Genomic DNA, 16,087 nt, shown 5'->3' on the forward strand with positions numbered 1-16,087 from the left:
CTTCCAACTGCCAGACACCACCGCTCACCCTCACCTCACTCATTCCTACTCCTACTCCCACTTCCAACTCTTACTGTGCAGAAAAAGGGGGCTATTTTTAGAGCACCGTTGACGGTTTAAGGATTTCCATATTGTGCCCTGGATTTTAAGTGAGGAAACAGGCTGTTTCTCTTTTTGCCCCCCCTCACTTCCATTCATTTCCTTCTCTGCATCCTCTCTTTCCATCCCAGTTACCCCTCTCTGCAAAACGCCCTTGAACCAACACACTTTCTTTTTCTCTCGCCCTCTCTGTAACCGATTGTCAACATTAACACCATTACCGCTCTCTCACCTCTCTCCTCACACCTACACCGTTCTCTCGTTTTCTCGTCTTGGTTTGTGCTCTTCCTAGCAGTGAGCTTTTTTTCCCTCTGCGTGTAAACTGGGCCTGTCATCTTCAGACTTCTCAAGCCACTCTGCTGTCTGTATGTTGAGTGAAGACACTTTCAGAATTAATACTAGCTTCTTGCATGTGCCAGTTTTGCCACGTTGTGAAGGATTTTAGCTAAAACTACAAACTAGATACAAGAATACACCTCAGTTCACCTACCTAGAAACCTCTGGAAAGTATAATTCTCTGTGTAACACCGGGGACTAACATGGCAGTGCTAGCAACGCAGAAATACTGGTTGTGTAGTTGACCTTCTGGTATTTTTTTTTAATTTATTTTTTTATTTTTTTGGCAATGCTTAAATCAAATCTTTGTGATTGATACAGAAAAAGTTTCAAACACAAGCCTGCCTCTGCTCGTGTGTGGAGCTCTCCTCTCCTCGCACTTGTTTCACGGCTCAACTCTGCCCTCTGTTGTGTCTCCGAAATGTAGCCACAGTAACCTGTCTTTTTGTCCCCTTTTTCTTTTTTAGCCGTAGCAAGACACAAGCCACAAGTCTGTTTGGATTTCAATCAAAAAGAAAAAAAGAGTCCAATTTTAGTGAAACTAATGTGAAATGTAAAAAAAATGCATAAATCTGCACTTTCTCAGAGATTACCTGACACCCAACTCGAATGCCATCTTAGTGCTGGCATAGCCACCTACTGATTCTGCGCCTCTCACCAGCTGTCTCAAATAGCCCTCTCCATATGTTAACGCTTTACGCCCCAGATACCCACGATGACAGCGTCGCTCTGTCTCTTTAAGACTTACATGGAATGCTGTGGTTTTGCCTAGGCGTTTGGGGTAGTGCCCTCACCGACACGTAAACACAACCCTGAAAGTAGCTCTGACTCATTCTCCCTGCGTCCCATTTCATTCTTAGATGCTTCTTCTGGCTTTTCTGTCAGTGTGAGGATATACCCCGTGCCTTCACTCTGCTTCTCTCATAATATTTAGAATGAAACGACCTGGAAACGACATTATCGATACATAATACACTCATGGGTTATTTTATTTATTTTTGATTCTACGTGGTTGTTTGTGTCATGGCTGGAAAAGGAGGAGACTGTTGTTATCTTTGGACTCAATAACCCCACGAGTTCTGTTTTTTAAGCTTCAAATAGTCCAGAACAGGAATGTCTTATCTTGCAGATGTCAATATGTCTTTTTTATCTGTGCTAACACATTTATATAAAACACTGCCTTTAGATAAAAGACATTTAAAAGAAAATCAATATGAAAAAGGTTATTAAGACAGGAATAGATGTTGTTTTAATAACAAATCACATCAGTTTACTTAGAAGATTTCGCCCTTCCTATCTCCTATGATGAGCAACTGTACCAGAGTGATCAAGAAGCCGTCACAAACTTGAGCTACAGAGCCCCCAAGTGGTAAGAGTTTGCACTGCCTTCCCTTGTAAATAGGATCAATAGGCAGGCTCCCTTTATTAGATCCAGATTTGACCGTCTGAAGCCACAGATGAATGATTTTTGTAGTCTGGTGAGCAGCCCACATCGAGTTCAGCCTGTCAGACATGTCTGGGGGGACGTGGGGGAGGAACGAGAGAGACTTGGGCCTCAAAGCATTGAGAATGAGGGACAGGGGTAAACCCTAAACCTGAGAGCTCAGCTCGGACTAGCAGCCTTCCAGGGAACAACACTTTTCTTATTGAGCTAGTGGGCCAGACCCAAATGAGAGGTGACAGCATATTCATTTCACTCAGTGTTTTTCTTTAAGGGGTTTTTAAAATGCTGCTGAATGATGAGTGGTCACAGGATTTATAGTTCAGGGGATGATTTAGGCTTTCTAAATGGCACTGCTTTCCTCCTGCTCTCACTCTCCCAACTGTTTTTTTTTTTTTTCCACAGGAGCAGTCATTTTCAGGGGCTTTATTTCAGCCTTGTGTTGTTCGTGTAGGGATGACTCCCCCCTTGGCAAGTGAGACTGATTTAAAATGTAAAGCAAGCACCTTGGTTTCCCATGTCCTGTCTGGACTATAGAGGCAGGGTGTGCCAGCACTTACGGCTGAACTGGCATGGGATAGGTGGTCTGGAAGACCAGTGTGTATGAGGTCGTGAATTCAGACCAATTTGTGGTGTTGGGAAAAGCAATTATGTGGACAAGGTGTCTCACAAAAAGACACCGACCACTCTTCTTTTGATTAAACACATACCAGAACACACTGTGTGAAGTGGCAGCGTGCGTTTTGTCTCAACACCACTCCCAAGCTCTGGTCTCAGCATTATTCCCGGGAGCGAAAATACCAAGACTGAACAGGTGGGGGTCAAATAGTTGAAGTATCAGTGCTTTTCTCCGGACCCGACGAAGGAGAAACACATCAAGAGACATCGGGAGGTCGTTAATTTATAGGGACGCTATTACCTTCATAAATGCTTGGCTCATAAAATGACTGCTTTGCTTTAATTTAATACTTCCCCTCTCTAATTATCACTACACACACGTGCACAGAAGTGGGCTGCTGTCTGCTATGGACCTACAGAATGCAGCTTTGTGATTGTTTCTTTGTTGTTTTCACTCCACACTCTGGTGCTGGTTTAGTGTCTTTGCCCTTGCAAGCAGCTGAAAAGAAACTTTTACTTTCTCCTTCCTTCAGCTTGTTTTATTCGAGAATTCAGAGAGGGTAGATGGTTGAAGTCTTCCCGAAAGAACCTTATCTGTCACTTTTCACATTTTGCCATCTCCTTGCTGTTGTTCAGCGTACTCACACACACGCAGGCATACACACACATACACAAGATACATATAGTGGCTTTCACTCTTTTGAACATGAGCCCAGTGCAAAAGCACCGTTCCACGTCTGGATCATAAGTGCCTGGGAGCTTGCGTGAAAACATTTGAGGTTCTGCCCTGCCTTCCCTGGTGCCACACTGCCATTTTCTCTCTCCCCCAGGAGCTACAAAAGAAAGGTTTGGATTGGACCAATAATCTCCATCTTCAGATCATCTCTCAGTAGCCTCTTCAGCTAAATAAATAACTCATTACAGTTCAGAGCGAGGAGCTTCATTTACTCTGAGCGATGCAATCACAGATGTCTGCAGGTTTGCCCGCATCATCTCAAATAAAAGTGTTTCTGTTGTCCCAAGAGAAGAGGCGCTCTCAAATGTTAACATACCAGTGCAGAGCGAGGACTAGCAGTTAACTGCATGTGGCAAAACTGCTGATGGCAGATTGCTCGGCACCGGCGGCAGAGAGGGGCTACGTCTGCTTGCTTAAGCACACAATGAGATTCTGTTTGCAACATTAGGGCTTAGATGCTAAACAATATTAAAACAAGACACATAAAGCTGCTAGCATGTTTGCCTGGACCATTAGCAGGAGGCATAATGAGCCACATTACACATTTACTATCAGTCTCAGGGAAACCCCCCCAAAAAAACAACAACAGTGAAAAGTGCAAGATAGCGCAACACTATAGGTGTAAAACTGTCCCCCAGTGTTAATATATGACAACTTCTGTTTCCTGTTGTTCACAAAAATTAGATTTCAGTAAATATGGGAGCCATTCAGTGCTGATTTGAGAGTGAACAAAATAAATAAAAGCCTGGGCTTTCTTTGGACTGAGACAGCTGGATGTTAATAAAACCCTGCACTGTGCAGCATATAGATGCACATATACTCTGTCTTTGTTGTTGTTGTTGTTTTTTGTCTATTTCTTTTGTAAAACTGTAGAAGCTGCTGTTCAAATGTGTTAGAAAAGTCTTCTGCTGTACCCTGAGGAAGGCAACAAAGCAGGCGCATGAATGCCATTTTTCAGTAAAAAGGATGTTGGGATTTCCGCCAATTGTTTCGTGCTGGGAACACTATTATCAGCGTTGTTGTTCTTAATCACTGCATTAGGAAACGGTGCAACAAACAGAAGGTCTAGCCGGTGATGAAAGACGACCTTTTTACCAGATGACCCCATCACTGTAAAAGAATGAGTGAAGGCGCTCGGTAGGCCATATCTTAGCGTTTTAAGACTGTTTTCGGACGCCTGTCATTAAAGGCATGTGTCAGAAAAAAACATAAATGTATTTATTTTCTTGACCTCGTTTTATAGCCTGAAGCAATCCCATCACAAAAGTAGGCTTTGGAGGCTATGCGGACATTACAGCCCTGCTCTGACAAGTATGTAAGTATTTTACAAAGTATGAGAGGTCTTAAAAAAGCCGCATCAGATCCAACATTTCACACTCATTTTAAGCATATCTTATAGGCTCTCGCACGCAACAAGTTACAACCAACTTCTCTGTTTCACTTTGGTTGCCCTGCGTGAAATAGCAACCTTGATGAGGCTATAAAATGCTATGGTTGGGCGACTTTCCTCACCGTGAATTGCCCCACACCCTTTGGAGGACTCCGGGTCGAAGATGAGGGCAGAGACGTGAAGGAAATGAATTTAGTGAAGCGAGTGGGGTCAGATGCAGGAAAAGGAACTCGTTTTGCTGTTTTATTCCTGCGGGGACTGTCACCGTGAGGACAGAGAGGAACATGAACGGAAAAGCTACTCCTGAGAGATAATTGATTATTAATATTAGCATCAGTATTAATAACTGGAGGGTGTGCTTGTTTGTGTGGCAGAGGGAGATTTCCTCACTAAGTCAGTTTCTTGTGGATAACATTTTTAGGCTTGCTCAGTATCTGTCATATATATTGCTTTATGTTTTAATTCCACCCTAAAAACGAACTTTGTTTACAACTTTATTCTGGATAGGTAACAACAAGTTTGTTGAATACAAAAAGTGGCTCTGGTTTCTTTTTGAAGTTTGCCCAATGTGCAATCTCCGCTGATATTTGCCTGCTCGTTGTAATAAATAATAAAGCTGCTCAAAATATCTTTTTTTTTGCACTTAAAAAATATATCGACACTTTCTTTCAACAACAGGCATATAAATCAGCTTTATGACGCTCTTTCCCTCTCTCTGCTTCTCCCTTATTTCATGGTTCAGTGGCCTCACACCGCCGGGCGAGGGGAGGTTTTTCTCTCTCTGCTCATTGGTCGCGGCTTTTCAATCTCTCTAACATTTCCATTCATACAGCCGGCGCTCCTTTTTGCCCCTTTCAAAATAACTCACTGTCATCATCATTCGGGAAACGGTTTTGCCTGGACGGGACTAATTATTTAAAATTGGGGGAGTGATTAGCTGCAATCGGAAAAAGGAAAGCAAGAAAGAGAGATCAAGCGTCTGGCACAACAACGACAGGTGAGTGAGGAAAAATAATCCTCAAAATACAGAGTCGTGTAAACTGTGCACAGCGTGGGTGAGAATGCGGGACGATAATAAATCACTTCTGCTTGTTTTATTGCTTTTATTGATGCCCAGTCACGTCGTAAACGGATGTAGAGTTTGCACCTCGAGCGAGAGTGGACGTTTCGGAATGACTCCAAAAGTGAAATGAAACTGCAACAGCTACATCTTAATAGTTGCGCTAATCTTTGTGTATCGTTGCATCAGACTTTTATTTTTTCCACTTAAGGGTCGAATTATATCGAAAAGCAATAACCTGATAATCTTTTATCAAGCCACTTCTTCACAGTCTAACTTTGGGGAAGGTAAGACAAACAAAATGGAATGCGTATTAGCCGAAAATCAGTTGGCTCTCGTTTGTGATGGATAACAGCAAGGTAAGATGCTTAAAATGTAACACTAGAGGGGTCCCGGCCCACGGGGCTGTCTCGGAGGAAGGTTCACGCCGTTATTCACCAGTCCTCCTCTGCCTAATTGGCTGCAGATGCGGTATCCTATGGTCTTTTTACCGCGTAGAAATTGGATGCATTTGGGGAACTTTATGAGGCGAGCTCTGCTTTTGCCCGAAGGAATCGAAAGAAAAAAAACAAACTTCAAAATAAAGGGATTTAAAACCGTGCCACGTTCATGTATGATGCACTCTTCCTTGGTCAATTTATAACGAGGCACGAAAAAGAGACTCGAAATTGCGCTGCACATAGAGAGAGATTGTGTTGCTGTGACTCTCTGGTATAAACATGTTTTTTTTCTTGGATTTTTTTGACAGGTGTTTTCTACAAGATGCCAAAGGCTCGTGGTCTGGAGTCAGCATCAAAAATAAAAACGTGTACAGCAGGAAAAAAAAAATCGATTATCAAAATATGGCCACGACTGCATGCTTCTAATCATGACACACGGCAGCATAGCTGCTGAACAGGACCACGATGTCCCGTACGCCCTGCTAAAATATGTTAAGCTTTAATGGTGCGTCCTGCAAGTCCATATACATTTATTTGCTTTATCACGTAGCACAAGAGCCATTTTGGTGCCGTTTGCCGTTGCCTTCCTAATAATTGCAAAGGGAGGGAATGGACTTAAAAACACCGTCCTCTAAGTGCCCTTTCACCCTAGACTTTGTAAGCTGCACTTATTAAAGCGAAAAGTGTTTCAATATGTGGTAAGCTTTAGGGGGAAAACGTGATGGGGGTTGGGATGGGGCCCTCCTTTTTTTTCTGCCCAACTCCTATTGGGCGACATGAAGTAATTCATCCATGTTAGCAGTAGGTCAGTGGTGTAATTTCCGTCTAATGGTGTTTCTGAATGTCAGCTATGGACAGCGGTAATTAAAAGGTACCCGTATCTAATACCGCTGACCACTGGTGAAAAAAAACGAGAGCTTTATGAATGAATCCAGCCATTATGCGTGGAGTCCGACGTGCACGGGGGCCATTAAGCAAATTTGACTTTCTCTTTATTTTGGTGGAAGTGGTAACCCATGTGTGCACTACGCCGGAGTTCTTAAAACACGTGAAAACACGCGGTACTCTGTGGACGTTTGTAGTTCAGCAAGTGTAAATAACGTTTAAATGAAATAATAAAATCAATAAATAATGGTGAAAGAAATCTCGATAATTGTTTGTCTTCTTTTCCTTTTTCTCAGGGCCCATTGGACACTGAGCACCCTTGGGCCTGTCTCTGTCAAGTAGACATGTTTCAAACTGTCCCTGACACGTCGTCTTACGTCAAGGTAAGACACCACCGTCTCTTGGATCAGGTAATGTTTGAGGGACAATTTGGGGTCCTTTCATTGAAGACTGCGCACAGTGAAATGATACTGAATGTTAAAACCTTTAGCAAACCACTGTCTTTATTTGTATTTAAAACCAGTGTTTCTACCCCCGCCTGTTGCCAAAATAGGCTTTTTATGCTGATTTTATGCGCCTGTTGTAATTTTTAAATGCTACTTATTTTTTGTATTATTTAAGTCTGACACCTGTAGCCTGCGTACCTGCCGGGGGGCATTTTATTTTTCTTCGCGTGGAAAAAGCCTACATGTTTACACTGTCAAGTCAGTGCTGAAGTGTGGATCTGTGGTCTGTGTGATTTACCAAACTCGACTCAACTTTTTTTTCCCTCTTTACTCCAAAAATGCTGCTATTACGGGTCATAAACATGTCTGACGTCACGAACTTCTCTCTCCCTCTCTCTCTGAGTCTCTCTTTCTCTTGGTCCTAAAAATGTAAATAAAGCAAACAGCGCACATCTGGTTTTCACATAAACCTGCATCACGTCACACATGGCTCGGCGTGTCTACCTGCAACTGCTACAGCCGCATGTCTGTGGCTGAAACCATTAAGTGTTTCTCTTTATTGCAACGTGTGTGTGTGTGTGTGTGTGTATGTGTGTGTGTGTGTGTGTGTGTGTGTGTGTGTGTGTGTGTGTGTGAGACTAGAAGATGTCAACAAGTGTAAGTAAACTTGGGTGGCTGCGTGACGTTCACTCCCAAATCCATCAAAATAATATGCACTGGTCTGATTGCCTGGATTGCGCCTCATTAAAATAAGTCATTGTGCAGCAGAAAAGTTGCTGTAATATCTTCATAATCAAGGTGTTTTTTTTCCACGGGCTTCTTGTTAATGTTTTGAAGACCCGTTCCCCTTTGAATAAGGGCTCCTTTCATCCAGGCACGGCGTTTGTGCCACTGCTGAGAGATCCTGCGTTTCGGGGCTCAGAACAATTCCGGATTTGTTGTGAAAGAGTTAAATAGCAGGGAATGTTTAAGGAGAAAATACGCATTTAAAAGAGTCTTTCTGCTCCCTTGAAAAAACAATTTAAAAAAATTATATATATAAGAGGGAGTGAGACAGAGGAGATCAGTGAGGGAGAAAAGTTGATATCGGGAGTTAACTTTCAATTTTGCTCGCCCCTTATAGTTTGCAGCCCGGGTTGCTTACGTTTGCTTTAATCCCATTGTTTGTTAAATGACAGTTACTATTCTCCTGTTTGGGTTGAGGGTTAGCCTGTGCCTTTTTTTTCTTTTTTTCTTTTTCTTTTTTTTTTTGTTGCGTGCAAGTCCAGCACTCACTGGCTCACTTGCACTCAAAGAGATGTTGGTCTGAATGTGGCACGCCTCAATAGAAAATTTAAAAAGAAATATTCCCCATTCAAGCGGATCCACGGCCAAGCATTTGGTTTTGTTTGGTTAAGGCCAGGCGAGACTGGAACTCTCCAATAAAAATAAATCTCAAATTAATTATGGCCTAGAGCGAGGGGCCAGACAGTTCGTGCTTATATGCTTCAGACTCCACTTTTTGCCCTCAGTATTTTGACTCGAGCTGTCTTTTAGCCCCAGAGAAGGAATGATCTGAATACAAGTCTGCATTCTAATGAACAGCAACCCCAACAGACTTGCATGGACCGGGACTATTTCTTCGCTGAAATAACACTCTGAGAACAGTTGTGTTTCTCACAACACTCAGTGGCCCGCTTTACCTATTTCCCACTTCAAGAATAACCAAATGAGGTTTCCAGGTGCACACCATGGGGCAAAGAGTAGCGAACTCGTGTTTAAAAATTGTTAAAGAATAATCTTCATATATATATATATATATATATATATATATATATATCACTCCTTTCACAGACTGTCTTCGCTCAAACCTAAACCATATTACTCAGTTGAACTCATTAACTAACTGTAAATCAGATTTACATAAGACAAATCTCAGCAGATCCTTCTATAAGCTAAAGAAAAAGGATGGGCCTAACAATTGAAAAGCTGCAGAACATAAACTCACCATAGTGTCCGCCCACCTCTGGCTGGTTGCCCCAGCGGAGAGACAGAGGAGCTACTGGCTCGTGGTGTAAGAAGAAATGTCTGGCTGTCTAGTTCCAGCGTCAAGCCAGATGTTCTGTGGTTCGCTGTGTAAACCAACTTGCATTTGTTTATTGGCCTTCCAAAATGTTTGTTACCACAGTATTCATTATGATCTATGTAGATCCTGCCACCACCAACCCCCCAGTCTTCTTGATAAATCAGAGTGGCAGGTAGGTTATGGCCTTGAATCAGAAGGACATGTTGTTAACTTCCAAAATCACATATTTTCTATTCTTTAAGCAGGAGGGGGGGTTGCGTCATTTGATAATGTCCTGGAAATTTTCAGCTCTGTTTCCAAAGATATTTCGTTTATTTATGTTACCTAAACTGATTTTGGCACCACAGCGGGATGAGTGTATTTTTATTAATGGAAAGTGACATAAATCCAAAGATGCACATCACACACTGGTGGGATGGAGTGTTTCAAGAGATCTGTTTCTTTATTGCTGATCATAAAACCTTATAGTGAGTCACTTGCTCAAGGTCGCAGCTTAAGTACTTCTTTAATTTCCCCCCTTTATCACCAGTCTCCCAAAAACAAAAAATTGAAAACCTTAGACTTTGGAATGTATAAGAATAACAAAAAACAACCCAAGCCAGTCACTGAAGAGTTAAACAAGGTGTCTCCCTTAATTACACGAGTCTGAACTGGCCTCAGGCAGGAGAAGCCTTGACCCTTAGCAGGATCCAGATGTGGTGGTCCCAAGGGTGGGGGCCCACAGCTTTACCAGACCCCCAAGCCGAGAGCAGACAGGCCGGCCCTGCTGCCAGTCTTCGCTGGCAGCAGCTCCCAGCTTCTTTTTTGTGCACACTGAGGCCGATCCTCAGAGCGAAACCACCCCTCAAAATCACAAGAATATTCATAATCATTATTATCTTAATTACACTGTAACCAGGTGCATTCAGTTTAGCAAAGAAAGTCTCTCATTTTATTTTATTTTGTACTCAGACTCCTGCAATTGCGCAACCTTGGTTAAGGTGAACATTTTAAAGGCTTCTAAAGTTAGTTACCTGTTTTGTTGGATGTAAATGTGTCCCGTCTTTCAGAATTACCAAATGTAGTGTTATTAGTCTGGTCATATTCATACCTGGTTACTCGTCTAGCATGTGCCTGAAATTGGGTCTAAATTGATGAGGAGGAATTTCGTGAGGTAAAAGAAGAGGAAATATATGTGGGGGTGGGGATCTGGGGTTTCTTTTTTAGACTTAAGCAAACATGGAGTAAAACAGAAAGTTTGGCGTTTAAAAAGCTATGATTAAAATGAAAAAAAAAACGTAAATATATCGAATAATAATAATAATCCTTTTTTACTGGGCTTATGTTGATGCATTCTGAGCTTCATCCTTTTAGCCTTGTGCTGAACAGCAGACGCACACGTGTAGCCCAGACCCTTAGATTATAGTGCGGTTGGAGCTAAATGCTTGGATTTTATTAATGGTGTCTCAGGAAAAAAAAATCCACAAAAGGCTTCATAGAAAAAAAAATGAGTTTACAACAATTCCTGTCAGAGGTGTTCAGGTTGCTCTCCTTATTTGATTTAGAGCTACATCGAACCTAGTCAGATGCGTCCAACATCTGTCTGGGTTCAAAGACAATGTTTATTTAATGTATCACTTTCACTATGTATATAATAAACATTATTTTTTTAAAGAGAGAATAGGCTGATTTATAGAGAATCGGAGGTAGTGGCCAGATGTAAGTCTGAAGTGTAGGCGTTAACCAAAAGCGCTCTAAAACATGCAATCGCATAACTTAGATTGTCCGGCGACAGTAAAACCTCTTTCCACAAAATCTCAGTCAAATATGAGCAGGAATAATTCATAAGCCGGAGAAATAGTAAACCATTCCACACCATCTGTGGCATTACTGGGAAAGCAAAACACACAACACAATTTTACTGCAGGCTACACAGCAATGGCTGTGCACAACGCAGGCAGCCATCCTGTAAATATTTCCGACCAGAAAAACATAACAGCGGAGCGAACACTCAATTGTTTTCCCTGCTTATCTCTCTGGGACAGTATCCTGCTTTTTTGAAGGCAGGGCTTTCGGTGACACACAGCTTCCTTCTCAACCTTCTCAACAGTGGTGACTTCACTTCCCAAATTTAGAGGAAAGAAAAAACGCAATCCGGTAAAAGTGTCTCTTTCTCTCCGCCACATACCGGGGACTGGAATTAATTCAGGAGCGTGTCATGTTTGGGGTATCGTCCGGGTCCGCTGAAAATTGCGCAAAATGGACGGAACTATTAAGGTAAGGGTGGAGAACGGGGTGTATGAGTTTGTGGGAGACTGCTTTTTTTCGAAGTTGCGCCTCCTTTTTTTTTAAGCAATGGTTTGAAATACTCCTCTGTGTCGTCTGTGAGCTGGGATCTCCAGTCAGGCAAAGATGAGCGGCTTTTTTCTGTCGGTCTGAAAGCGGGTAACCCGATTTCCTTCTTCTTTCTTTGAAAGTATCCTTCTCGCTTTTTGTATATACATATATATATATATATATATATATATATATATATATATATATATATATATATATATATATATATATATATATATATATATTATCTGACTGGTTGCGAGGGCACTGCTGTGGTGTGGATTCAAGGCTAAATCAGAGATCACCCTTTGGATTTGGGGGACCGAGTGCATAATTACGCGCGTCTGGAAAGGCACAAAGGAGCGATGAATTGTTTCATACAAACCCATGTAGACTGTACTTTCCCGTAGTCATAAGTAATACTTGTGTTCAGCGATTTGGTTTAGTCTGGGCAGCGGGGGCTGAGCAATAGCCATGACTGGATGTACCGCTGGATAGATGTGTCGAGCTGCGCAACAGTGGTGTGGCACATCGCCCGGCTCGGTACGAAGATCTCGTCGTAGGTTAAAAACTCTGACGGCTTAGAATTTACCACAAAAGAAGAAGAATCACATTCCTCCCTGTATTTCTGTTGGTTGTTGTTTCTGTTATCCCCTCCGCTGCTGGACAGGGAGATTTGTGAAAGTGTAAGGAAGGCTGTCATACGGTTACTTCACACAGTAACTGCACGGTTTGCAACACTTTAAACCGCAAACCTTCACAACGATACCTTGGCTTGCTCCTCGTGCAGTTACACAACTATTTTGAAATGGTGCTGCTGCTGGTTGAGAGCTGGTCTACATTAACACTGGCTACCGGCCCCCCCAACAGTCAAATTCCAGATGCATTATGGCTGAAGCCACCAGATGTTGAATGGCAAAGTCCCTATTAAGTTCACCCTGCAACGCGTTTAGTTAACAAGTGTGAGCTGGGAAGAATGAAGCATCTGTATTCACTCTTATTGTTGCAAGAAAACCTAATGCGATTTATTTTCTTTCGGAAATTTAAAGTAGCTGGTTTGTGGCGGCTGGGTGTGGTGTGAGTTTTGGAAGAGTGTAAACGTTGGCCAGACAAAAACAAAAAATGTCAGTCTACATATAGCCTTAAATCGCTCATCGCTCACAGCGCTGTGATTGTTTTGTAGCGCACTTGAAGTAAATTCCCCCCCACGGCTGCAAGAGGACATGACTATATCAGCCTGGGTTTTCTAACAAAGTAAGAAGCTGCATTACAATTAATGCAATCATAATTGAATCCTTTTGGTGTAAACGACTGGCTGCTACTTGCATTCATGCTCGCTAAAGAAAGGAAGGACTCTCTAGCCATGAGAGCTTCCTGTTCTACACAATCTTTTCCTGACAGGTTTCCTCTTCCTCCTTAAACAAAAGACAGGAATGCCCCCCTCCCTCTCCGTGGGTGGCTCCTGGTAGATGGCTGTGTGTGAACGCCAAACAGATACACGTGTAGTCTGGATGTGGAGTTATTCCACGCAGTATCCAGCCAGCTCCCAGACACGTAGTGACGCATTTGCGGAGATAGACTTGGCTGATGTAAACAGAACAGAGGTTTCTCCCAGCAGGTGTCACACTCACACAATGGTCATAATGGTGCGTGCTGATCCACAACTGAGCTATGATTTATTTGATGTTTTTCCCCCTTTGTCTGGTTACTGCGGAGAGCTATAGTGAAAAAAAGCAGAAAGCATGCTTTGGGGAATTGACTTTAAAGGATTAATTTTAAAAAAATCTTTAAATTTCAGGAAGTTTCTGGAGATTTGTGTGTGTGTGATTATAATTTTTCAGGAGAAGTTCCTCTTTGGTGCCTAACACATTTTCGACTTATCTTAGGACAATTTCAGGCAGACAAAGAGTGTGTAATCGTCTGCCTGTAGCTCTCACTGGTAGTATGTGTGTGTTCCTAATTGGCTCTGTTCTCTCATCCTTTCAGCTTCTTCTGCGAGAGTGCTGTACCCCTATCTAAAACAAAACAAAAAAAATAAAAATAAAGAGTACTCCAATCCTGATGGGCACACACCACTTGCCAATCATTGCTCCAATTGTGCAGCCTGATATGTCATTGTAAATATAACGTGCAACAGTCATAGTAGTTAACAAACCCTTTATCAGGCTGCAATGAGACATTCCCTCACTCTCTTACACTTTATCATCCACAAACTAGCTGCTGTGCTCTGCTCAGATAATGTGTCTTGCTGCCAGTGTTCAGACTATGACAGATCCACTGATGAAAATCGCTGGAAAGTCTAATTCGGGCAGACGGTTAAGAGGGTCAGCTTTTCCTTTTTTTCTTCTTCTTCTTCTTTTTTTTAATCCACCCATTAACCTGAAGAGTCGTATATTACAAAATCCCTAGTTTGGTCTACAGTTGCCATAGCCCGTAGACCTGATGTTTCCTCAGCGTTTAAAGGAACACCATCATTGAGGCTTGCTAATCCAAATCATCACAGCGTTAAACACAAAACCATATATTCCAGTTTGCGAAAAGCCCGTAAAGCTCCGGTTTATTTGCCACAACCATGCACCGTAAATCGTTTTTATCCATGTTTTGCATCCAGTTCTGTAAACACAACCAACACAGAGGCAACAGATGGTGCTAAATGGCACATACAAATGTTAACATTTGTTTCCACAGCAGTGAGTATCAAACACTATCAAACATCTCTTCTGATCATTGTAACATATCATTTTTCACTGCAGTAATAAGAAAAGCACCAATACAACAGACACCCCGATTGTTATTACTGACGTTTTAGAGAAGGTTGGGACATTAGGTCCCTTATTAAGCTCTCAAACTGTAGCTGATGAGGGAGTCTTCTCACCTTTTTTCTCTTTTTGTCATTGTTGTATTTAACCTCCTAGGACCTGCTGTCCACATATGTGGGTTGTCTAGACCAAAATACTAAATTTTGCTCTACAGGGGCCTGATATCCACTCACGAGGACATTTTACTGCCTCTTTTTTTAATCAAAATTCAAAACAAATGTCTTCATATGTGGCTCTCATTTTTCTTAGAAACAAAAATCAGGTAAAACAAAATCTGGTGATTCTTTTTTTGACATTTATCAGGTCCCAATTGTCCAAATAGCAAAGAGAAATTAAAAATGCATGCCATGAAAGAGTTTGGGTCTTAGGAGGTTAATGCATGTGCATACATGCATTTTATATATTAGTTAGTTATGCCATTGCACCAAGAGAAATGTCTCCTACAAAAAGAAAGTGCACTGAAATGAGGGCAAGTGAAAACTTTCCACTCGCATGAAATGCCTTAGAAGTGAATAGTAGTGAAGTTATGTGAGATCTTGAGGATTTCACTTTCATAAAAGCAACATTTTTGAGAATGCAACGGCTGGATGTTGGAAATATTGATCAATGAATATCAAGTAGCATTTTTTCCCCCCGAGGCAGATATCTGGCATGTTGGAATGAAATAATTCAGTCCTTGGGGATTAGACACGTCTCAGTCTAAGCTGTGCCATCACATCCTATCAGATCCAGATGCGCATCAGACCTAGGCCCGATCCTCAGAGGCATATGGCTGTAATGATTTCACTTTAAACTTTAGTTTTATTGTTTTGTTTTTCTTTCATTGTATTTGTTTGTTTTATTCTTGTCCACAAAGATAAATGGAAAAACGAATATAAAACTCATTCCATTCCTGTTAACGTGTATAAACATTCTGAGCACAGATCTGACTTGGTGACGTTGTCTTTCTCTGCTCCCTGTCAGACACAAACCGGTGACATCTTCATGTTAAAATGTGACCAGCAAACTCCATAATCCAGTCTTTACTTCCAAGACATTACATGAGGAGCATGTTGAAGCCGCATAGCGTTTCAGAGTTTGTTTTCTTTAATAAACTTACATTGCTCCAGCTGAGTCAAAGTAGAGGGGGGTCACTGGAGCCGTGACCCAAATGCTTCTGTTGAGTCTTCTGCTGTGGGGAGAAGCCCAGCACCAGACAGGGTAGCCACACCAGGGCCTGACAGGGGGGATTTCAGGGTGCAGTGAAATTACAAAGATGGCGATAAGAAAAAAATAATTACAGCCCAGGAATAAGGATTATTAGATTAGGATGCTGTTAACTGTTAGTTAGAAGACCTTTTTTTTTTTTGTCGTTTTATATGGGAGCCACTAGGTGACCGCTGCTGGCCGTGTGTTTTGATTAATATTATTGTTATTATTGATGTTACTACACCAGA

At 41.9% G+C, this 16,087-nt stretch overlaps 1 protein-coding gene across 5 annotated transcripts in view; it reads left to right on the top strand.

Moving 5' to 3' along the window:
- The first annotated feature begins 5,403 nt into the window (after positions 1-5,403).
- The window catches only part of fli1 (Fli-1 proto-oncogene, ETS transcription factor), a 30,368-nt gene continuing 19,684 nt past the window's right edge, over positions 5,404-16,087 (top strand). Inside the window, exons 1-2 of one of the 5 annotated variants that reach the window (XM_035913823.2) lie at positions 5,404-5,617; positions 7,302-7,388. In XM_035913823.2, the coding sequence (XP_035769716.1) occupies positions 7,350-7,388 (39 nt within the window). In that variant the 5' untranslated portion in view covers positions 5,404-5,617; positions 7,302-7,349. Of the gene's footprint in view, positions 5,618-7,301; positions 7,389-11,581; positions 11,773-11,835; positions 11,941-16,087 lie in introns of those variants that run through there. The other 4 variants (XM_006804638.3, XM_006804640.3, XM_006804639.3 and 1 more) reach the window with 4 other exon arrangements.

This window comes from Neolamprologus brichardi, chromosome 14, assembly GCF_056152115.1.
Source record: "Neolamprologus brichardi isolate AB-2024 chromosome 14, ASM5615211v1, whole genome shotgun sequence".
Lineage (NCBI taxonomy): Eukaryota > Metazoa > Chordata > Actinopteri > Cichliformes > Cichlidae > Neolamprologus > Neolamprologus brichardi.